This window comes from Bombus fervidus, chromosome 12, assembly GCF_041682495.2.
Source record: "Bombus fervidus isolate BK054 chromosome 12, iyBomFerv1, whole genome shotgun sequence".
Classification (NCBI taxonomy): Eukaryota; Metazoa; Arthropoda; class Insecta; order Hymenoptera; family Apidae; genus Bombus; species Bombus fervidus.
The window spans coordinates 6,431,071-6,453,220 of NC_091528.1; the positions used below are offsets into that span (position 1 = coordinate 6,431,071).

Below are 22,150 nucleotides of genomic sequence, written 5' to 3' on the forward strand. Positions count from 1 at the left end.
CGAGCCATCTAAAACTTTCGTCTACTTTAAAGAATCCTCTTTGCTTTGAAAACGCTCAAACCGATCAGGCTTACTGCTCCCCCGTTAGTTAAAATGTCCTAGCTTTTTTTTCATTTCTCAGGATACTGTGACTCGATGAAAGTATTCGAATATTTAGTATAGAAACTCCTTATGTCGTCTTTGCTCTAAAGATGCTTTAAGGACGATCAAGAGCCTGTTTCTTTTAGATAAAATGTAAAATATTACGTGAGTATCCTTTTTTAAGTTTTCAAGGCGTAGTGGCTCATGGAAGTATTTGAATATCTAGCATACAAAGCTTTATATCGTATGTGTTATGTAAAATATATTGAAATTTCATTAGCGTTTCAATGAGACACGACTGTTGTTTAATTAATTGTTACGTTAGTAATAAATCAGCTGTCTGCATAATCACGTGTAATAATCGTAATTATATTAGGTTGTCCGAAAAGTGTCTTTCTTTTACAGACCCGTCTTTTACAACGATGCATCTTTATACAAACATGCAACCTAATCGTTGTGATTTTTATCTCGATAGAACAAAATGGATCATACGTAAGACGAAAAATATTGTGCATCCATTATTCCCCTATAAAACGAAAGAAACTTTTCGGACGACCTAATAGAATAATTACAAAATATTTGAAATTCGAAGAAAAACAGAGATGATAAAAATAAAATGATAAAACTTCGGTTTTCTTCGATGTTGCAAAATAACAGATAGAGCATTTTAATTAAACGGTTGTTTTGGATACTGATGAATCTTACTCTATTGCGACAAGCGTATAATCTACACTATTCTAATTGAGGGTAGTTTTTACAGGATCGAAAATAGAATTTATGAAAATTTTATAGAACAGCAAAAGATCATGAGGCCTGCGAGAGACTGATAGCTGAGGAAGGATATCATGATACAGAGTCAAATCGAATATGATTATAAAGGATTAACGGTGACAGCGTGCCACGCAGATCAAGATATTGTGCGGAATATCTGGTATATGCTAATGAACTTCGACCAGCGACGAATAAGCTGTTTAATGCTACACCATGACCTCACGGATTAATAGCATTAATTTAGATAGTAATCGAACAGTCGTTTCTGTTATCTATTTATTATCTCGTGTGGACAGAATTATTCATTGTACCGATGACCAACCAACTCTATATGGAAATTAGAAGGCTTGTTTTACAAACTATGTGGATTTTTAACGGCTATAATGAATCGATGGCACAACAGTAAGTCAAATTGCAAGATAAAGCTCTGAGAATATCGTTCCCGTTTAAACAAACTGCAATGTTATGAAAGACGTTTGATACTAAGTCGAAACTACATCCATCAATTTATACCAGCGAGACTTACGGTTATGTCAACAGTACTGAATAGAAATCGATGTACCGTGCCAATTAAATTTAGAAACGCATGACGATCAAAGCCCGCAGATCCGAGAGGATTTCTGTACACCCACCAGACTAGTATTAGTCAAACTGTTGACTCATCGGCGCATCAAATACATCACTCCTTGTTCTATCGCGAATGCAACACGAAATTTCCCGATAATATTCCCAATATCTGAAAGCAATATTCCAGAATTTTTCGAATTATTCGTTTACCTTCTATTGTAAGAATCAGAAATACTTTTGAACAATAAGATGATAAATCTTCGTAAAAATAAAATTCCTTTCCAGAGTATATCTTCCCTTTTTACTCAATCTGAGGTTCCCTGGTTTATATCTTATGCCATCCTTCATTAATCTCTCGAGGCATGAATTTCTTTGTCCATTACGCTGGCATCTTTCCCAAACCCTATCAAGAAAATTATACATACCTCTGCCCTGTTCGCGATAACGTAGCATTTATGAGGCGCGAGTCAATCGCTGCAGTTGCAAATGATTTTGGGAACGAAGCGAAATGCCTAGACATTGGATCAACCGCAATGCGACAAGTCGTTCAATCGTCAGAAAGTCTAAACTGGTCTATATTTATAGAGAACGTAAATGGTATTAACCTAACGCGAATAACGATCAATTTAAGAACGTGACTGATTTAAGAATTTTCCGATTTATATTAGTTAAAGTAGAACGATATTAAGGGATATAAAAAACCTTAAAATTTCGCTTATCATAAAATCTATAAATCTATAGATATATTTCTTTAGCGACAGCTCATCTGTATTTTCACATGATAAATATTTTCTTTCTTACCGCCCATCCTTCGTAGCGTCGCCCTCCTCGTCCTATCATCTTCCTCCAGTCCTGTCATTTTCTCAGCTATTGAATTACTGCTAGAAGATAATAGCTATTCTCCGGATCTGGAACAGAAAAACAAGTTAGTAAGCATCACTGCAGCACTGACACCCTCTCTTCCTCGAATAATAAAAAATTTTTATTAAAAATGTAATGTATGCTCCATGAGAATATTCTATTTTACATACGTGTTCATTGTATTTATTATATTTTCTATTCTATTGTATTATTTAATAATTAATGTACTGTAGTAATTTTAATATTATTTACCAATTAATGAATTATTTAGTAAAAAATTATTTAGTAATTAATAAATACATATAGAACTCTCTGAAAATGTGAGAAATCATTTTCAAACGAAATTTAATCTAAGTATTCGTAATTTAGTTTTATTAAATTTTTAACCTATACTACTCGATAAAAAATGTCACGATAGACGTATATATGTATATGAAATACATTATAAAACATACAAACACGTGCATAAATTGCATAGGATCTTGATTCAATAGCTTAAAATAGACTCCTATAATATGAAACATTAATTGCATTAATCATTTGCATCAAGCTAAATTAATCTATCACTCTGCTCTTTATACACATTCGATAACTGACCTTTCCATTCCAATTCTCCCTATTCGTTTTATAAATACACATTATTACATTCACATTTGCAAAATTGCCGATCTTTCGTTTATTTTTCATTATATAGTAACGAGGGCTGTATATCCGTTTATGTTTATTTAATGAAAACCTACTTTATTTGTTATCCTAACCAGCATGCAAGAATTCATGGATGGCGCCAATAATACGACGTTGGGTACTTCTTTCATCATGGATTGAATCGCTATTTTTGCTTCCTTACGTGACATATTTATGTGTCTAAGAAGAACACTGTATATATTTCCATTAACACTGTATTAATTGAATAATGATAAATACCGAAAAAAGTGAAAGATATTAATGTCGTATTAAGAGAATACATTCGAAGAACGCGTTGTTAGAGCACCACCTACGGTACTGAAACACCGAAAGTACTACGTGAACATTTATGTTTAATTTAATAGCTACAAGCATCTACTATACGTAAAATAAAATTCAACGAGACATAAACCAACATAGAAATAATTTCAATAATCGATACAAGTTCCAATGAAACTATGCATTTTTTATACAAAGTTTAATCTATGTTCCATTCTTTTTTCAAAACAAGAATTATAATTTTATAGATAAAATTTTGTTAATAAAAAGATAATTAGATTACGTATTTTTATACAAATTCATATTTTTGAGAATATAAATTTAAAAAATGTAGAACCTCTGTAGAAAATTGTTTATCTATCAAATATTATTGGAAGCTCTATACTTTGGATATTTTATATACTTTTTCACGTTATGTGAAATCTATGCATAAAAATCTGCAGTTTAGTTAATAACAATTAAAAAAATCAGGTTACTTTGTAAAATATTAGAAAAAGAAACGGACTTACCGAGAATACCCTTTCTCCTCGTCTTAATGAAGACGAGCATTTTTTCATCTGGGACTGGGCGAGAAAACCAGAAGAACATAGAAAATTACAAATTTTACATCATTGTGATATATAACATCACAATGATTACATGCAACAGAGTTCTTAAAAGAACGTAAAAACTAGATTGGGGTTAGGTTTCAACGGTGAAGATTTGGCCTTAGCAGCGATCTTCGCCACTCGTAAATCCGTTTCAATAAAATATGTTTAAATTCTATAATATGTAGGAAACTCTATTCATGTAACAACTATGGAGAAAATATATAATTTGGTAACCCTCTATTGAGAATTAAGTCAACTAAAGTGATAACATATCCTATTTAGTATCATGATGCGCCATCTACAGAGTTTAAAAGATAGACATAATATTTAATTCTTTCGAAATCAAATATCGTTCTCAAACTTTTTATGATATAGAGAATATACAGATCCATATTGTTTTTCAATAAAATGTTGACGTACTTGTTAGAGATCTATAAAAGAGCTTTCATGAACAAAATTCATGTTTTTAGAAAGATATCTACCATCAATTGGCGAACTGACCAGCATCAGATTCTACGATGACTAAGCGAATTTTTCTTCAAAGCGTGAAAGCTAGAGTAAAATCAAAACTTTAGTGGTTTCTCGACGCTGAAACTTGAAAGAATCAGTTGAGAAATATATCCATGGATGGAAAACGATCTATAAAGATGGTACGTTGCCTCTCTGTATAATGCACAACCTCCTTTAATCAGTGCATCATATGTTTTTAAAGTCCATTAATATAACGTAGAAGAAAGCAGGTTGTCAGTTATAATTCTCTCGAAAAGATAATTACAGTTAATTTTTCAGTACATAAATAAATGCATTTTCATGATTATTCATAAGAAAACAGGACGAAATATGTAATTTCTAAATAACTTATGATGTTATGAAATATCTAAGAAAATATTTGTTTTCATATTTACATGTTATATAATTCTACATAACATATACTAAATATGTATCTATTTATCATAAAATGAAATTGATAAAAAATTATGATCAATTTTTGTGTAGGATCCACTATCACCTGGCCCTTGTTTAGACATTAGCGATGATGAACTAGTGACTATATCAGTTAGGGATTTAAACAGGCAGCTGAAATTGCGTGGATTATCACGAGAGGAAATAGTTCGTATGAAACAACGTAGACGCACATTGAAAAACAGAGGATATGCAGCCAGTTGTCGTATCAAACGAATTGAACAAAAAGATGAGTTAGAATCAGAAAAGACACAGGAATATCGTGATATGGAAGCTATGCAAGAGGACAATAATCATATGAGAGAAGAAATAGAATCTTGGCATTCTAAATATCAAGCACTAAAAAAATTTGCAATAGAAAAAAAAATTCACATTCCACCTGAACTAGAAACTATATAAAATATTTTAAACATACTAGAGTTTTCTATTGATCATAAAAGCAATAACATTACTGGGTATTGAACGATTCTATACCAAAATTACACAATGCAAAAAACTGAAATACTAGCACTTCTAAGTATGTATTAAGAATTAAGAGAAATGTGAGCTTCATATTAATCAAAAGCAATGATTGCAAGATACTTGGTTAACAATGATTATGCTACTATGAATGATTCTAGATGATTAAAGTACAAAAATTATGTAAATGCTAACATTTGTAATCACTTAGGACTTAGATGGTCATGAATGATCTGTATTTATGACAAAGACTAAATATGTTATTATAGAGACTTCATTTACCTATTATACTTATTTCTTTGTATTTTTTCTGTTAGAAATTTGTAACTTCGTTTTGGAATATAAAACATTTTTTTTTATTAAAAATATATATAAAATATATTTCTGTGAATGTCATGTAATTTTTTTCTCAGTATATAATAAAAATATTAATCTACTAACTACATATACATTAATTGAATTTCCCAAAAGTCTGTATCTTTGCTTACACGTTATATGTTCTGGAAATTTAAATTCTTCAGGAAAACACATTAATCTAGACACTTCTCTAGGTGTAAAATATCGTAACATTAATTTTTGTAAAACTTCTGATGCTTCTAATGATTGCTTGCCATACTTATTTGCTTCTAAAAATATCTGTTGGATTGTTTCTTCTGTATATGGAGAATATACAGAACCTGTTCCTTCTGCGTAATGACTATAAGCTTTTGTAAAACAACAAGAACCATCGCTTTGAGATGTTCTTATATCAAACAACCAAGCTCTCTTTTGTAACAACTTTCTAGGAATTAAATACTGTGACTTTTCAACATTTTCTAAAATATTTTCTAATTTGTAGCAATTCTTATCTGTTTTAGCACCTTCTAATAATAAATTATGTTTACTTTCTGGTAAGGCCTTTAAAACAGCTTCTGGTAGATTAAAATTTAATATACAGTGATCAAAGCAAAATTCAGAATCCTTCCTCTTAGCCAATAAATAATATCTATATCTGGTATTTGGAATACCAAATTGGCAAGGACTTAGAATTAGTTCCTTATAATTGAATCCAGACATATCCATACATTTTAATACTGCATTTCTCATTTCAGACTTTTCAAATCCTTTTACATTTTCAAGCAATATATGCTTTAATGTTCTCAATTGTGGAATCAATGAAAGAACATGAAGTAACGAAGATGATCTATTATCCGATATATCTCTCTGAAGTCCAACTCTTGTGTAAGGTTGACATGGGGGACTCATTAATATAGTATCTATATTTAAGTCATTTATCAGTTTTGCAGAAAGTGATTGAATATTACAATTCATAAGTAATACATTTGGAAAATTATATCTGTATATACTGTTTGCAACAGTATTTATATCAACTGCCGCAACAACATCTCCGTTAATACCACTTTCTGAAAATAAAATTTTTTGTAGTAATTATATATTTTATTTAAGACATAATATCTTTTTTGTAATAAACAAGTTGATAGAAAGTACAGGTTAAATTTTGTTAAACAATATAACCAACAAATAGCAATATAATAGCAGTATAACAGGTTACCTTGAAGAGCATAATGCATTCCACCAATACCACTATATAATTCCAAAACTCTCATTATTATGAATCATACAAGCTTATTTTAATATTTACAGATGAATCAATATCAATATATATTTTTCTCTTTGTCAACACACTTTATTATGAAATCATGTCGAAATTTTTTTATATTTTATCATAACCTTCGTTCGTTTATATTCATATAATTTATAAAAAACTTAATGAAATGTTAAAAAGATTCTACTTTTTTCCTTATATAACAAACACGTTCTTTTAGTATTTAACAAAATTATAAATAATAATAACAAACGACATTAACTAACCTAACGTATAGTTCCATTGACCATTCAGTAATGGAGGGTAGTCTTCGTTTTGCGTCGTGTAAAATTGAACGTACGTGACTGACATTATTTCGATAATTTGTTTGTTGTGCAATTGGAAAGATGTACAATAATGTAAATGCATTTTATATAGAAATATGATAATTGATAATTAGGTGAAGAATTAAAATGCATAATGGAAAAATAACTCTAACCTGAACAATGTGTTAAATTTTATTGCTATTTTGACAATCTTTTTAACGTTTATGAAGATTTAATTTATATTTAAATAAGCCTTACATGATTATAATTTTAATTACGTAAACAAATGTCGGTGATAATTCTTTAATCAAACAAAAAAGTGACAAAAAGAAACAAAAGGAATATGAATTTAATGCAAGACACCACCCAAATGCAGTTGTATTACTAAAAAATGTTTCGAAGTCGGAGCTGGTTTGGAGGAGGGCTTTGGAAGCCCAAAAATCCTCATTCTTTAGAGCATCTTAAGTATGTATATGTATATTTAAATTTGTATTTTCTCTAAATTTTATTCATTGTTATATATAGGTACTTGTATCATGTACTATCAAAAAATCAAACTGTGTCAGAAAATAATAGGGGTTTGTTGGTAGAAACTCTTCGTTCTATAGCTGAAATTTTAATATGGGGAGACCAAAATGATAGCAGTGTATTTGAGTAAGCATTAGTAAAGTAAATGCTATTTAACTTTTTTTCCTTTTCATGCGTAATAAACAATAACTATCTATATTCTTTACTAGCTTCTTTTTGGAAAAAAATATGCTTTCATTTTTCCTACGTATAATGAAACAAAAATGTGGAAGCTATGTATGTGTTCAGTTATTACAGACCTTAAATATATTATTTGAAAATATACGTAATGAGACATCTTTATGTAAGTTTATTATCAAGACTATATATTGTAATTTTTATTGATCTCTCTTCTAGCAAAGTTTCAATTCAAATATTTATTTTCAGATTATTTACTTAGTAATAATCATGTAAACAGTATAATAGTGCACAAATTTGACTTTAGCGATGAGGAAGTGATGGCATATTACATCAGCTTTTTAAAGACTTTAAGCTTGAAGTTAAATGCACATACCATTCACTTTTTTTATAATGAGGTAAACGAGGTACACGTGATAATCCTCTGTGTCTATTATTTCACTTTTGCTAATCTCATGCTCATTAATTTTAATAGTAGCTGCCTTTAATATATTTTTTTAAATTTAATTATACATATAATTTAATCTATTCATGATGAGCTTTTTACTGTGATCATTATTTCATCTTCATTGTCATCATCATTATTTAAATTCTGCACTTAGCACATAAAAGAGGATGTGTTTTAATTTGATTTTTTTATCAGCACACCAATGATTTTCCATTGTATACGGAGGCAATTAAATTTTTTAATCACTCCGAAGGAATGGTTCGTATAGCAGTGCGAACTTTAACTTTAAATGTATATCGAGTAGAAGATGCCTCCATGCTAGCATTTATAAGAGATCGCACTGCTGCACCCTATTTCAGCAATCTTGTATGGTTTATTGGTAATCACATTATAGAGCTTGACACTTGTGTTAGAAATGATGCTGAGTAAGTCATTTTCAAATATAATTTAAATTATCATATTCAGAGAATGTTTCATAATATATGTGTGTTTCAGTCATCAAAGTCAAAACAGATTATCAGATTTAGTAGCGGAACACTTAGATCATTTGCATTATTTAAATGACATTCTTTGTTTAAATATATCTGATTTAAATAAAGTTTTATCAGAACACTTGCTTCATAAATTATTAGTTCCACTATATGTTTACTCACTTATGAGACACAAAAATCTTCTGTGCCAAAATCAGGTATGTTTCCAATTAATAAGTCTATAATCACTTGATATAATAGTAATTTATATTTGTGATTAATAGGAAGAAAGAAAACACGTGAGCATTGTTGTAGCCTTATTTTTACTTTCTCAAGTATTTCTAATAGTTTCTCATGGTCCTCTTGTACATACACTAGCAGCAGTAATGCTGCTGTCAGATTTAAAAACAATACAAACAGGTGCAAGTAAAGTACTTGAAATGTATGGTGATATTTCATTGGATAAGCCAATTGCTTTTTCACCACCAAGAGAAAGTTTAGAGAAGTCTTTAGAAAATTTAAGTGAATCCTTGACAGTATCAGATGAACTTTGTGAAGAAGAAAGTAATTTGAAAGAAGGAAAGGATAATGTGGAAAATGGAAGTGAAGATGTTTTGGAAACAAATCATGCTAGTACATCATTTGATACTGCTTCAACAGGAGGTGTATCAGTACTTATAAGTCCACAACAACTAGACATAAATATTCCAGCTGAAGATTTGGAAGAAATCAAACATTTAAATGTTACTGATGAAGAAAAGGAGCAAAGATTAGCATTAGAAACTCCCTTAACACCTCAAACTCAAAAAAATGTAACTGAATCATTATCAAATAAGCCATTCTTAGAAACTATTTTAAATTCTTTATTTTGCACAGAAAACGATTATGCCGCTCTATTCGCGTTGTGTTTACTTTATGCTTTAGCTAATAATCAGGTAAGAAAACTATTTTCAAATTATTATATCTAATAAAATTCTAAACTATTGTTCTAATAAAATTCATTTTCAAGGGCATAGATCGTAAAACTTTGGATCCAATTTTATGCAATTCACGAAATTCAACTACAAGTTTATATAATGAAATTTTAATAGATAGATTGATTCACATCATAACATTAAGTTGTCAAACAAGTGAGTCATTTTCCAGAATATCTTCTTTAATTTCCAAAATAATAATCTACGTTTTTACGAACAATATTTTTGTCAGATGCTAGAGTGAGACTTGTTACTTTGGAATTGACAATTAAATTGTTAATACAATTAGTAATGTCAGAAGGTCAAAGTATGTTAAAAGATTCACATTTGGCAGCAATTGAAGCAGCCAAAGAACAGAGTACATCGCTATTAAAGAATTTTTATAAGGTGTGTTATATTTGTCTTCTTTTTTTTTAAATATTACAAACTGTAAAAAAATTAGTTAATTCTATTTTCAGAGCGAAGACATATTCTTAGATATGTTTGAAGATGAATATAGCGAAATCCAGAAACGACCTTTGAATGTTGAATGGTTAATGATGGACAGTAATGTTCTATTACCGCCAACGGGAACTCCAATGACGGGTATCGAATTTACTAAAAGACTACCATGTGGAGATGTAAATATTTTTTGGAGATAAAGTCTTTTATTTGATAATACATATTGTTAACGTAATGCAAATTGTTAAACCTATTAATAAGAAACAAAAATAATGTTTGCACAGGTTGAAAGAGCACGACGCGCCATACGAGTATTCTTTTTAATAAGAGATCTATCACTGACCCTTAATATGGAAGTAGAAACACAGTTGCCACTAACAAATCCGATCAACTGTATTCAAGTTGACAATGTTCTTGATTTAAGTAAAAGTCATTTTGTTTTAGCAAATTCTAAATTAAATATTCAGGAATTTATAAATACTAAATCCTGATTATTTTTTTATATAGATAATAGCGATTTAATCGCATGTACAGTTGTGTGGAAAGATGGTCAGAAAATTCGTCGTTTTCTAGTTATCGACATTGTGCAATTAATTCTTGTTGAACCTGATACTAGTAAACTAGGTTGGGGAGTGGCAAAATTGGTAGGGTTTCTGCAAGATATCGAAGTTGCAGGTGACAAAGATGATTCTAGATGTCTACACTTGACAATCTATAAACCTTTAAGCAGTAGTACTGGCAATCGTGTTCCACTGTTATCAACAAAATTCATTTTCGATGATCATATAAGATGTATGGCCGCGAAACAAAGGTAAACTTGTATAATGTAATTAATATCTATTATCAGAACGTGATTCAGTAAATTTGCTTTTAATTAAAGGCTAACAAAAGGAAGAATAAAAGCACGACAGAAGAAAATGAATCAAATTGCAAGACTACTCGACATTCCTACAAGTATACCTCACGCCACAACACCACCAAATTATGCACTACGTGGTTTTCGACATGAACGTAAAATATATTGCAATACTAAATTAGTTTGACTTAAGTTTGACTTAAATTAGTTAAGACTTAAAAGAATTATAAGAATTAAATAACATTTTAATTTCAGGATTAGTAGGACGTGCTCAGAGACCAAAAGAACATCTGCCGCGTCCAATGTTCACCGTAAATAAAGTTCCTGGATTCGCAGCACAAATGCGTAGAGAAAATGCTGCTAGACCTACCCCCAGTCTTTCGTCGTCGACTCCGAAACGCGGTGATACCGTGTCAAATGAAAAAAGTCACGAAAATGGATTACGATCTCGGGATAATTCACCGAAGATGCCAAGACCACGAAGCGAAGAAATTCCTTTAGAAGATATGCGAATTCGAAAAGCATCCTTAACTTCTAATGGATTGAATATATCACACATATGTCAAGAAAAGAAAGACAGTCAAATTTCTACTTGTTCAGCTAATGGCGAGCCATCAACTGTGATCAGAAAACATTCGGAAGAGACATCGTTCACCTGTCCGCAAGAAGTGAAACCACGTAGAAAAGGTCAAGTGGAGACAATATGATTGCGAAAACAAATTTCTAAAAAAATATAGGTCACACGAAAATTTTTTCAGAAATATTAGTAAAGAAAAGAGAAAAAATAAGAATGTAAATGCAATATTGAACGAAGATAAAAGATGTTTGATTAATATAATAAAGGATTTTACTATATGTAACATTTTTTTTAAATCTCGTGGTTAGTAATATTTTTTCTTTTTCTTTTCTTTTTTTTTTTTTTGATTTTCACAAGGAAAAAAATATTTTAAAACTAAACTTGTAAAAAAATAAGATCATATACAATATATCCAGCAAAAGGTCAGGTATAGATGAAATTAGTTTTCTTCACTTTTATGCTATGTAACATATAAATATTTTGTACATACATTACATTTAGATACATATACATGAAATGTATGCCTTTGCTATTTAAGTATTATAACCTTTTATCAGATATATATTTAAAAATTATGCAAAAGAAAAACATATATTTGATTTGTGTATATATTGTTGAGAATTTCTATAACTTAAAATAAATACCAATAATGATATAACCATTTTTCCTAATATACTGTAAAATATCATTATTCACTGATAAATTGCGAAGTTTAAATCAGTATTTTTAGAATTATCGATAATAGTTTCAAAAATTTATATTTTTGCCAATTCAATAAACAGCATAAAAAATTTTATCATCAAATCGAAACAGTCAATGCCAATTTAAGATCAAAATTGGTATGCAAAATGATTACCTTAAATGCACTTCTTATTATGAGTTATCTTGTATGCACACGTAATTTTTTCAATCAAAGGAAATTAGTTCTGCTGTTTCCGGTTTCGCATCTTTTTTCACTTGTGTGGGTTCATTTGATGCAACTGGTAGAGAATTTGGTGGCTGGTACTGTAATTGTTGTCCTTGAGATACTGGGGCCTGGGCCATACCTTGCATTGTCGGTACATTAGCTCCCTGAGGACCTTGTATCGGCGGATTCGATGTTAACATCGTTCCAATCGTAGTTCCAGGAGGTACTTGAATAGTTCCTGTTCCTTGGGATGAAATAGGTGTATTTGAAACATGAGACTGCATCGAGGGTCCTTGAGGACCTGACATCGTAGACGGTTGCTGAGGTCCCATTTGTGGTGGCAAACCAACAACTTGTCCAGGGGAGCCATGAGCTCCAGGTCCTATTTGCGCAGGTGAAGGACCCATATGACTCTGAGGTACCTGAGGTATACCCATCTGAGTTGGTGGTCCTGATTGTGTAATTTGTGGAGCACCCTGTTGTGGTGGCAAATGTACCGATGTCGGCTGTGTTTGCGTTATATGACTTGATGGAGGACCTTGTGGTGGCGGTCCCATCTGATGTCCACCTGCCTGCTGAAGTTGCGGTATGGGATTTGTAATTTGAGACATCTTCAAAAGAAATGTAGAAAATAATTAAATAAAATATATGATTCGAAATGTTTTGAACTATTTAAGGAACCCAATAGAAGTACCGAAAAAAGAAGTATATACGTGTAAATATAATTTGGAGTTGTACTAACCATTCCTGGGCCAGAAACAGAAATTCGGCCCATTCCTTCATGTCCCTGAACAGCATCGGTTGGCTGTTGGTCTTGATTAGCTATTGGCCCCATTACATGAGGTGGCATATTGTAACTTTGCATAGGATATTGTTTCATAGTAGGTTGTCCATATATAAATCCCTGATTTGTTGGTGACATAGGATTGTAGTTAGTTCCTGGTGTTTCATATTGGACGTGCCGAACAGGTGAACCTTGAGATGGTCCAATAAAACCAGAGACAGCTTGATAGCCACCTAAAATATATTTAAAAAAATAATCATTTTACGATTTTATGCGTTATTTATTTAAACTGACCCATTATATACTGTTGCTTTTGTTGTTCTTGTCTCATTTGCATTTCTCTTTCTTGTTCCTGAATTTTTTGTAAAGCAAGTTGACGTTGGTATTGTAAATATTCCTGTTTTTTCTTCCTCATAATCGCCAATTTTTGAGCCATCAACATTTGTCTTTGCCTCTCAGCTTCTTCCGCTTGTCTTCGTAATTTTTCTCTATGTTCTTCCCGCAAAGCGTCCAAGGCAGCCCTAGCATCTTTCATTTGTGTTAATTTATCTTGAAGACCTTCGTAGTATACTCTACTATCGTCTTGTTCTTGAATATATCTCAATAATCTGAAAGAATTCGTTTATTGTATCATAGAATTTTATATCATATTATGTACATAAAAATATATCTTTTAAAACAAACCTTGAATGCATAGCAGTAATATTTAAGAACAAAGTTTGTACAGAGCTATCATTAGCAATTGATCTGCCTCTTGACGAATTGCTTTTCATTCTATTAACAAAAATTTCAACTTGAGATCGTAAAGCATTAACAAATTCTTCCATTTGAGTATCAACTTCTCCGTTTTGTTGTTTAACAATTATAACTTTTTGTGGCATTGGGCTGCTTATATTAGGAGCAGAAGGACTGGTAACATCTGCTCTAGAACTATGTTCTTCTAATGCACTTTGTCTTAGTTCCCAACGTTTGCGATTCAAGTACTTTGCAAGCTCAGGATCAACCTCCGTCTCTTCTTGCTGAAAAATTGAAATCATAGTACTTTTCTATTAAAGTTTTGTACTATTTAAAACTAACAGGTGATGGTGGCGGAGAAGATGCTCTCGCAACGCGTGTGCTGGGTGGGTTTACTTTTGTTGTACGACTTCCCCGTTTTTTTTCTTTTTCTTGATGTTCTGCTTCACTTTGACTTAAGGCTATGGCAAGATTAAGTTCTTCTTCTTCTTGTAGTTCTGCTGCTGTTTTCCTGGGAGGTACCTGTTAATATGGAATATTGTATGTTACAATATATGTATACTTTCTAATTTCTAACTTTTTTATATAGTTATATACTTGTTGTTGTTGAGCTAAAGAGCTGTTGAGATATTCAGCAGGTAAATCTCCCTCTTTAATTTGAGCAGTGGATGGTCTGTGGAAATAATTGAATGAATTAAAAATATAGATAAAATAATAAAAGTGTAACATAAAAACAAATTAAATACATACTTATTAACTTTTTCATAGCATGCTTCGCACACTCTAACTTCCTTTTCAATTCCAAATTTAGGCAGTGTGGATACTTTACTCGAACATTGACTACAAAATACTTGACCACATGCTCTGCAATGATGTTTTCTTTGTACCATACTAAATGATACCCGACAACGATGACACACATCTCCATCTGCCCATGCTGGGGCAGTGTCAGCAATAAACATAGCATCACTTTCTTTTAAAGTAGGAAACTTATATCCTTCAGCTTTCATAATATTAAGTGTATCCTAATATGCACATGTTCCATTAATATTAATATTTTATATTATTTAAAATAAAGCATAGTTAAAACACATTTATTAAACATACTTGCACTGCTCTATATTTAGGGCTATTTCGAAAGGCATGTGCCCAGGCTTGAATCAATTCTAAAGCTTTAAGTTTAACATTATCATAAGTTGTTGTCTTTACTAATTCTTTAAGTTGTTCCATGAATTGCTTAGTACCAATTTCATCATGTATAAGCGTACCACAATTTTTAACACAAGATTCTAAAACCTATATAAGAAATAATATTTTTAGAGTGCAACTGATAATTCCAAAAATAAGATATTTACTCAGACAGTTAGTCTTATTTTTCCTCACCAATAGAGCATATAAAGCTACATGTGGATTTATATTTGTTGTTCTCTTTTTGATGGCTGCAAGTACTGCTTTAGGTCTGTACACATAAAAAAATTAAAACTTGATTTCATTATTAACCTATACTTAAATGGCACAATGCTATTTCTGTCATTATGATACAATATGGAATAATAAATAAGAAAAAGTTCAAACAGTTTTCACTTTTACAAAATATGAAAAATGTGTGAAAAATAACTGCATATACACAGTAAATTGAGAATGTCATTGTTTCATTATGGTTAAGAAATAGTAAGGTTAACTTCGGACTAAATAATAATATTTGCTTACTGCACATCCCCTTGACGTATTAAATCACATATTTGAAGTACTGCTACCCAGTCAGGTTCAAGTTGATAAGGATTCGTTGCTTTATCTATAAAAAAAATTCAAAATATAATTCGACAGTCGGACATCTTGTTCATCTGATATAAGCGACAAAAACGTACCTAATAATTTGTCAAAATTAAGCGAACTGCGAAACATTTTGCTCTGTTAAGAGTGATTTTTATTTGCAATTTTTCTTAGGTGCTTAGATCTTCCTGAATACTTTTGTATAGATAACAATTAACTCAATTTAACAACCACCTACTCATCCACGGCTCTGCTGTTCGACTGGCTGTAATATAGGAAAGTATGAGTATATGACTTATATGAGTCACAGTCACGTCATACATACGCACACACAAAGTAAATTACAATCGGCCAGTGCAATCGAATGGTACGAGACAATCGACTTAACATTTTAAATGATTTATTTTTCAGCAGTGTTCTAAAAAAAACAAATATAGCTATAAGTTATTTTTAACTGAGTTTTAACCTTCTTTTACAATCAGGAAATATGATGGGATAGATATGAGAGATCTGTAGAATTTTGCACTTCTTTATTTTATGTGAAAATTCATTATTTATTATTCATCACTATTATTCATTAATAACAATTTTCAGAAGGATCTAACACAAACACACACAATACTTGTACTCATTCAATGACTACATTAGGGATATTTTACGTCTAAATAAACGTGTTAAACCCAATGCTCCTTTTTTTACAAAGAGTACCTTAACGATACTCGATATCTCATCGCAATTGAAAGAAGAAATTAAACGCAATGGATGATGTTTCATATAAAGGAAGCAGTGATTAGAATAATTAACACGTAATTATATACAAAATTATCTTCTCAAGCTTATTGTTTTTTGTACTGTATTCAGAACATGGTTCTGAGGTTGTAAATACACTTTCTCAGTGAAAAGTTTGAGCACTCCTAAATCGTCGGATAAATTTATTAAACGCCAAACATTCTATATTTTATATTTCACCGTACTCAAAATTCTAATCTCTAATTATCATATTTACCTTTGGATATTAATTTTATTATTGTCAATTTTGATTTATTACGGTTACATTAACGTAAAATAGTATAAATCGCGGCAATCGACTCTATAAATAAATATTATAAATTACTGAATACAGTCGAATATTGCATATAAATCCCTCAACCAAAAACCCCAACACTCGCGAAGGTTTTCCAATGATTTTACGGTCTTGCTGCGGAAAATCATAGGAAAATTCCCATTATATTCTTGAACAATAGTTAAGAATTACTTTTCGCACATCAATCGATATACAGTTATTAATTACGGCAAGATGACTGTTGAAGATCTGAATGTTTTTTTATGAGATCTTCCGCAGCCATGTTGCAAAGGTAATTTACTCATATTCTAATAAGTAAAAGTTACGATCTTTAAATAGATCTAATAGAAAATAAGAGCAGAAATTGTCCTGAGAGTTTACGCTGTCTATTCGAATCACTAATAGCTTTTTATGAAAACTTAGACAAACAGACTTTGGGCAGACAGATTAGACTCTTCTATTGGAATCTCCCATCTCTCCTCCCAGTTCTCTTTATCTTTATGCCCAAACATCGTGCACAATGGTAATCGTGTTGCAAGCTCGCATCTCCTCGAAACTGACCAGTATAAGAAGTTCTCTGGACACTTATACAAATAACCTTGAAGATTGTCCCTGGAATCCTGTTTGCAATTATAGAACGCGTTACTGCAGCCTTGTTTGTAAGGATAGTGTCCCGCTCCTGGACATAGTACCTCGCTCGATGCTTTGATCTGAAATCAAATAGACATTAATATAATACAATACAATATAATACAATACAAGTAAAAATCTAAAATCAAATACTTACAGGAGACATAGAACTCTCCTTCAATTTTCCGTAAAATCGTGCAGAGGCTTTGGTACCTTTGCAATGTTGGTCGGTTTGGTCTTCAGGCAAACACTGTAACTTTTGATCGTCGAAGATCAATCCCTCTGGGCAACTCAATACCAGTACTTTGATGTCCACATCGTTTGTGATAGTACATTGATAAAATAGGTTGCAATATTTCGGATGTCTTCGGAAACCAGTTGGACAGACCAGTGCTATCTGTTCATCGGTTAAATTTCCAATTGGACAGGGTGTTGAAATAGAAGCATCCGTAGTCGATCCCGTGGTGAATCCTGTCGTTGATATTGCTATTTCGGTAGTCTGTTCTGAGCTGGATGTTGTACTACCATCGGTACTTCCTGTAGTCGTTGATTCTGTAGTCGTTTCAGACGTTGATTCGGTAGTAGCTTCCGACGAAGATGATTGTTCCGTAGTACTAGACATCGTGCAATTTCTTGGAGAATGCACGGACTCAGGATAATTGCATGTTTCGATGCTAGGATCCCATATAGTTCCAGGTGCGCAGTCGAAATGATATATGTTGAAGCCGTTTCCATTGTCAACGCAACGATAGAATTTGTCACACCGTGTTGGGTCAGGATAGAAACCTGGCCTATCACAAACTGTGACGTTATTAGGCTTCTTCGTAGATGCCTCAGAAGTAGTTTCTGTACTGGATTCAGACGTGGGCCGAGTAGGTTCTATAGTCGCAGACACTGTAGTACCTCCAGAAGAAGATCCTGTACTCGATTCAGATGCAGCTGTGCTGGATTCTGTTGATGTTGCTGATGCAGTAGTCCAATCTGTTATTGTTGGCTGAGAAGATGCTCTAGTCGTAGTTTCTGTAGTACCTCCAGAAGGAGATTCTGTACTCGATTCAGATGCAGCTGTGCTAGATTCCGTTGATGTTGCAGATGCAGTAGTCCAATCTGTTATTGTTGGCTGAGAAGATGCTCTAGTCGTAGTTTCTGTAGTACCTCCAGAAGGAGATTCTGTACTCGATTCAGATGCAGCTGTGCTAGATTCCGTTGATGTTGCAGATGCAGTAGTAGAATCTGTTATTGTTGGCTGAGAAGATGCTCTAGTCGTAGTTTCTGTAGTACCTCCAGAAGGAGATCCTGTACTCGATTCAGATGGAGCTTTGCTAGATGCCGTCGGTGTTGCAGATGCAGCAGTCGAATCTGTTATTGTTGCAGTAGATCCAGTGCTTGCACTACTTGATGAACCTGATGGAGGCATCGTGCAATTTCTTGAGGGATACACGGACTCGGGATGATTGCACGTGTCGATGCTAGGATCCCATATGGTTCCAGGTGCGCAGTCGAAATGATAGACGTTGAAGCCGTTTCCATTGTCAACGCAACGATAGAATTTGTCACACCGTGTTGGGTCAGGATAGAAACCTGGCCTATCACAAACTGTGACGTTATTAGGCTTCTTCGTAGATGCCTCAGAAGTAGTTTCTGTACTGGATTCAGACGTGGGCCGAGTAGGTTCTATAGTCGCAGACACTGTAGTACCTCCAGAAGAAGATCCTGTACTCGATTCAGATGCAGCTGTGCTAGATTCCGTTGATGTTGCAGATGCAGTAGTCCAATCTGTTATTGTTGGCTGAGAAGATGCTCTAGTCGTAGTTTCTGTAGTACCTCCAGAAGGAGATCCTGTACTCGATTCAGATGCAGCTGTGCTAGATTCCGTTGATGTTGCAGATGCAGTAGTCGAATCTGTTATTGTTGGCTGAGAAGATGCTCTAGTCGTAGTTTCTGTAGTACCTCCAGTAGGAGATCCTGTACTCGATTCAGATGCAGCTGTGCTGGATTCTGTTGATGTTGCAGATGCAGTAGTCGAATCTGTTATTGTTGGCTGAGAAGATGATCTGGTCGTAGTTTCGGTAGTACCTCCAGAAGGAGATTCTGTACTCGATTCAGATGCAGCTGTGCTGGATTCCGTTGATGTTGCAGATGCAGTAGTAGAATCTGTTATTGTTGGCTCAGAAGATGCTCCAGTCGTAGTTTCTGTAGTACCTCCAGAAGGAGATCCTGTACTCGATTCAGATGGAGCTTTGCTAGATGCCGTCGGTGTTGCAGATGCAGCAGTCGAATCTGTTATTGTTGCAGTAGATCCAGTGCTTGCACTACTTGATGAACCTGATGGAGGCATCGTGCAATTTCTTGGGGGATACACGGACTCGGGATGATTGCACGTGTCGATGCTAGGATCCCATATGGTTCCAGGTGCGCAGTCGAAATGATACACGTTGAAGCCATTTCCATTGTCAACGCAACGATAGAATTTGTCACACCGTGTTGGGTCAGGATAGAAACCTGGTCTATCACAAACTGTGGCGTTATTAGGCTTTTTCGTAGTTGCCTCAGAAGTAGTTTCCGTACTGGATTCAGACGTGGGCCGAGTAGATGCTATAGTCGCAGACACTGTAGTACCTCCAGAAGGAGATCCTGTACTCGATTCAGATGCAGCTGTGCTAGATTCCGTTGATGTTGCAGATGCAGTAGTCGAATCTGTTATTGTTGGCTGAGAAGATGCTCTAGTCGTAGTTTCTGTAGTACCTCCAGTAGGAGATCCTGTACTCGATTCAGATGCAGCTGTGCTGGATTCTGTTGATGTTGCAGATGCAGTAGTCGAATCTGTTATTGTTGGCTGAGAAGATGCTCTAGTCGTAGTTTCTGTAGTACCTCCAGAAGGAGATTCTGTACTCGATTCAGATGCAGCTGTGCTAGATGCCGTCGGTGTTGCAGATGCAGCAGTCGAATCTGTTATTGTTGCAGTAGATCCAGTGCTTGCACTACTTGATGAACCTGATGGAGGCATCGTGCAATTTCTTGAGGGATACACGGACTCGGGATGATTGCACGTGTCGATGCTAGGATCCCATATGGTTCCAGGTGCGCAGTCGAAATGATAGACGTTGAAGCCGTTTCCATTGTCAACGCAACGATAGAATTTGTCACACCGTGTTGGGTCAGGATAGAAACCTGGTCTATCACAAACTGTGGCGTTATTAGGCTTTTTCGTAGTTGCCTCAGAAGTAGTTTCCGTACTGGATTCAGACGTGGGCCGAGTAGATGCTATAGTCGCAGACACTGTAGTACCTCCAGAAGGAGATCCTGTACTCGATTCAGATGCAGCTGTGCTAGATTCCGTTGATGTTGCAGATGCAGTAGTCGAATCTGTTATTGTTGGCTGAGAAGATGCTCTAGTCGTAGTTTCTGTAGTACCTCCAGTAGGAGATCCTGTACTCGATTCAGATGCAGCTGTGCTGGATTCTGTTGATGTTGCAGATGCAGTAGTCGAATCTGTTATTGTTGGCTGAGAAGATGCTCTAGTCGTAGTTTCTGTAGTACCTCCAGAAGGAGATTCTGTACTCGATTCAGATGCAGCTGTGCTAGATGCCGTCGGTGTTGCAGATGCAGCAGTCGAATCTGTTATTGTTGCAGTAGATCCAGTGCTTGCACTACTTGATGAACCTGATGGAGGCATCGTGCAATTTCTTGAGGGATACACGGACTCGGGATGATTGCACGTGTCGATGCTAGGATCCCATATGGTTCCAGGTGCGCAGTCGAAATGATAGACGTTGAAGCCGTTTCCATTGTCAACGCAACGATAGAATTTGTCGCACCGTGTTGCGTCAGGATAGAAACCTGGCCTATCACAAACTGTGACGTTATTAGGCTTCTTCGTAGATGCCTCAGAAGTAGTTTCTGTACTGGATTCAGACGTGGGCCGAGTAGGTTCTATAGTCGCAGACACTGTAGTACCTCCAGAAGAAGATCCTGTACTCGATTCAGATGCAGCTGTGCTAGATTCCGTTGATGTTGCAGATGCAGTAGTCCAATCTGTTATTGTTGGCTGAGAAGATGCTCTAGTCGTAGTTTCTGTAGTACCTCCAGAAGGAGATCCTGTACTCGATTCAGATGCAGCTGTGCTAGATTCCGTTGATGTTGTAGATGCAGTAGTCGAATCTGTTATTGTTGGCTGAGAAGATGCTCTAGTCGTAGTTTCTGTAGTACCTCCAGAAGGAGATCCTGTACTCGATTCAGATGGAGCTTTGCTAGATGCCGTCGGTGTTGCAGATGCAGCAGTCGAATCTGTTATTGTTGCAGTAGATCCAGTGCTTGCACTACTTGATGAACCTGATGGAGGCATCGTGCAATTTCTTGAGGGATACACGGACTCGGGATGATTGCACGTGTCGATGCTAGGATCCCATATGGTTCCAGGTGCGCAGTCGAAATGATAGACGTTGAAGCCGTTTCCATTGTCAACGCAACGATAGAATTTGTCACACCGTGTTGGGTCAGGATAGAAACCTGGCCTATCACAAACTGTGACGTTATTAGGCTTCTTCGTAGATGCCTCAGAAGTAGTTTCTGTACTGGATTCAGACGTGGGCCGAGTAGGTTCTATAGTCGCAGACACTGT

General features: G+C 34.1%; 6 protein-coding genes across 12 annotated transcripts in view; 2 read left to right on the forward strand and 4 right to left on the reverse strand.

The window, feature by feature from the left end:
* Wake (ankyrin repeat and fibronectin type III domain containing protein wide awake) overlaps window positions 1–3,958 on the reverse strand; it is a 191,227-nt gene extending 187,269 nt beyond the window's left edge. For 3 of the 4 annotated variants that reach the window (XM_072014363.1, XM_072014367.1, XM_072014362.1), the window contains exons 1-2: window positions 3,753–3,958; window positions 2,221–2,327 (exon numbers count right to left, since the gene is read on the reverse strand). In XM_072014363.1, the coding sequence (XP_071870464.1) occupies window positions 2,221–2,259 (39 nt within the window). In that variant the 5' untranslated portion in view covers window positions 2,260–2,327; window positions 3,753–3,958. The remainder of the gene's footprint in view (window positions 1–2,220; window positions 2,328–3,752) is intronic. The other variant, XM_072014366.1, reaches the window with a different exon arrangement.
* Window positions 1–16,199, reverse strand: part of Hrs (Hepatocyte growth factor regulated tyrosine kinase substrate) — a 163,212-nt gene extending 147,013 nt beyond the window's left edge. Inside the window, exons 1-11 of one of the 3 annotated variants that reach the window (XM_072014373.1) lie at window positions 15,932–16,199; window positions 15,774–15,858; window positions 15,447–15,522; window positions 15,171–15,359; window positions 14,814–15,088; window positions 14,661–14,736; window positions 14,406–14,585; window positions 14,013–14,347; window positions 13,623–13,936; window positions 13,287–13,561; window positions 12,533–13,119 (exon numbers count right to left, since the gene is read on the reverse strand). In XM_072014373.1, coding sequence (XP_071870474.1) covers window positions 12,544–13,119; window positions 13,287–13,561; window positions 13,623–13,936; window positions 14,013–14,347; window positions 14,406–14,585; window positions 14,661–14,736; window positions 14,814–15,088; window positions 15,171–15,359; window positions 15,447–15,522; window positions 15,774–15,858; window positions 15,932–15,968 — 2,418 coding nt within the window. In that variant the 5' untranslated portion in view covers window positions 15,969–16,199 and the 3' untranslated portion in view covers window positions 12,533–12,543. Of the gene's footprint in view, window positions 1–12,530; window positions 13,156–13,286; window positions 13,562–13,622; window positions 13,937–14,012; window positions 14,348–14,405; window positions 14,586–14,660; window positions 14,737–14,813; window positions 15,089–15,170; window positions 15,360–15,446; window positions 15,523–15,773; window positions 15,859–15,931 lie in introns of those variants that run through there. The other 2 variants (XM_072014371.1, XM_072014372.1) reach the window with 2 other exon arrangements.
* On the forward strand, window positions 4,327–5,549 carry Maf-s (MAF bZIP transcription factor K). The gene is made up of 2 exons (XM_072014375.1): window positions 4,327–4,483; window positions 4,830–5,549. Exons 1-2 carry the CDS (start codon window positions 4,457–4,459, stop codon window positions 5,193–5,195), a joined length of 393 nt encoding a protein of 130 aa, XP_071870476.1. The 5' UTR covers window positions 4,327–4,456; the 3' UTR covers window positions 5,196–5,549.
* On the reverse strand, window positions 5,524–6,975 carry Mt2 (tRNA (cytosine(38)-C(5))-methyltransferase). The gene is made up of 2 exons (XM_072014374.1): window positions 6,808–6,975; window positions 5,524–6,658 (listed from the first exon to the last, which is right to left on the reverse strand). Exons 1-2 carry the CDS (start codon window positions 6,860–6,862, stop codon window positions 5,649–5,651), a joined length of 1,065 nt encoding a protein of 354 aa, XP_071870475.1. The 5' UTR covers window positions 6,863–6,975; the 3' UTR covers window positions 5,524–5,648.
* Ema (C-type lectin domain containing ema) lies at window positions 7,493–12,295 on the forward strand. 2 transcript variants are annotated; one of them, XM_072014368.1, is made up of 14 exons: window positions 7,493–7,631; window positions 7,692–7,820; window positions 7,904–8,037; window positions 8,121–8,278; window positions 8,515–8,744; window positions 8,815–9,007; window positions 9,074–9,724; window positions 9,799–9,919; window positions 9,996–10,150; window positions 10,222–10,383; window positions 10,489–10,627; window positions 10,712–11,015; window positions 11,085–11,215; window positions 11,316–12,295. In XM_072014368.1, exons 1-14 carry the CDS (start codon window positions 7,558–7,560, stop codon window positions 11,765–11,767), a joined length of 3,033 nt encoding a protein of 1,010 aa, XP_071870469.1. In that variant the 5' UTR covers window positions 7,493–7,557; the 3' UTR covers window positions 11,768–12,295. The 2 variants fall into 2 exon arrangements, with proteins under 2 accessions (XP_071870469.1, XP_071870470.1); XM_072014369.1 differs by having other exon boundaries at window positions 8,121–8,269.
* A 150-nt stretch (window positions 16,200–16,349) lies between the features above and the next one.
* The window catches only part of LOC139993087 (uncharacterized), a 33,781-nt gene continuing 27,980 nt past the window's right edge, over window positions 16,350–22,150 (reverse strand). Inside the window, exons 5-7 of the mRNA XM_072014501.1 lie at window positions 19,606–22,128; window positions 17,687–19,479; window positions 16,350–17,609 (exon numbers count right to left, since the gene is read on the reverse strand). Of these exons, the coding sequence (XP_071870602.1) occupies window positions 17,319–17,609; window positions 17,687–19,479; window positions 19,606–22,128 (4,607 nt within the window). The 3' untranslated portion in view covers window positions 16,350–17,318. The remainder of the gene's footprint in view (window positions 17,610–17,686; window positions 19,480–19,605; window positions 22,129–22,150) is intronic.

Coding starts and splice junctions, on each gene's coding strand:
- Mt2 (XM_072014374.1), bottom strand. CDS start 6,862: ATGAGAGTTTTGGAATTATATAGTGGTATTGGTGGAATGCATTATGCT. Junction 6,659..6,807: donor AATGCATTATGCTCTTCAAG/GTAACCTGTTAT, acceptor TTTTATTTTCAG/AAAGTGGTATTAACGGAGAT.
- Maf-s (XM_072014375.1), top strand. CDS start 4,457: ATGGATGGAAAACGATCTATAAAGATG. Junction 4,484..4,829: donor GAAAACGATCTATAAAGATG/GTACGTTGCCTC, acceptor ATTTTTGTGTAG/GATCCACTATCACCTGGCCC.
- Ema (XM_072014368.1), top strand. CDS start 7,558: ATGTTTCGAAGTCGGAGCTGGTTTGGAGGAGGGCTTTGGAAGCCCAAA. Junction 7,821..7,903: donor AATGATAGCAGTGTATTTGA/GTAAGCATTAGT, acceptor ATTCTTTACTAG/CTTCTTTTTGGAAAAAAATA. Junction 10,151..10,221: donor TATTAAAGAATTTTTATAAG/GTGTGTTATATT, acceptor TTCTATTTTCAG/AGCGAAGACATATTCTTAGA.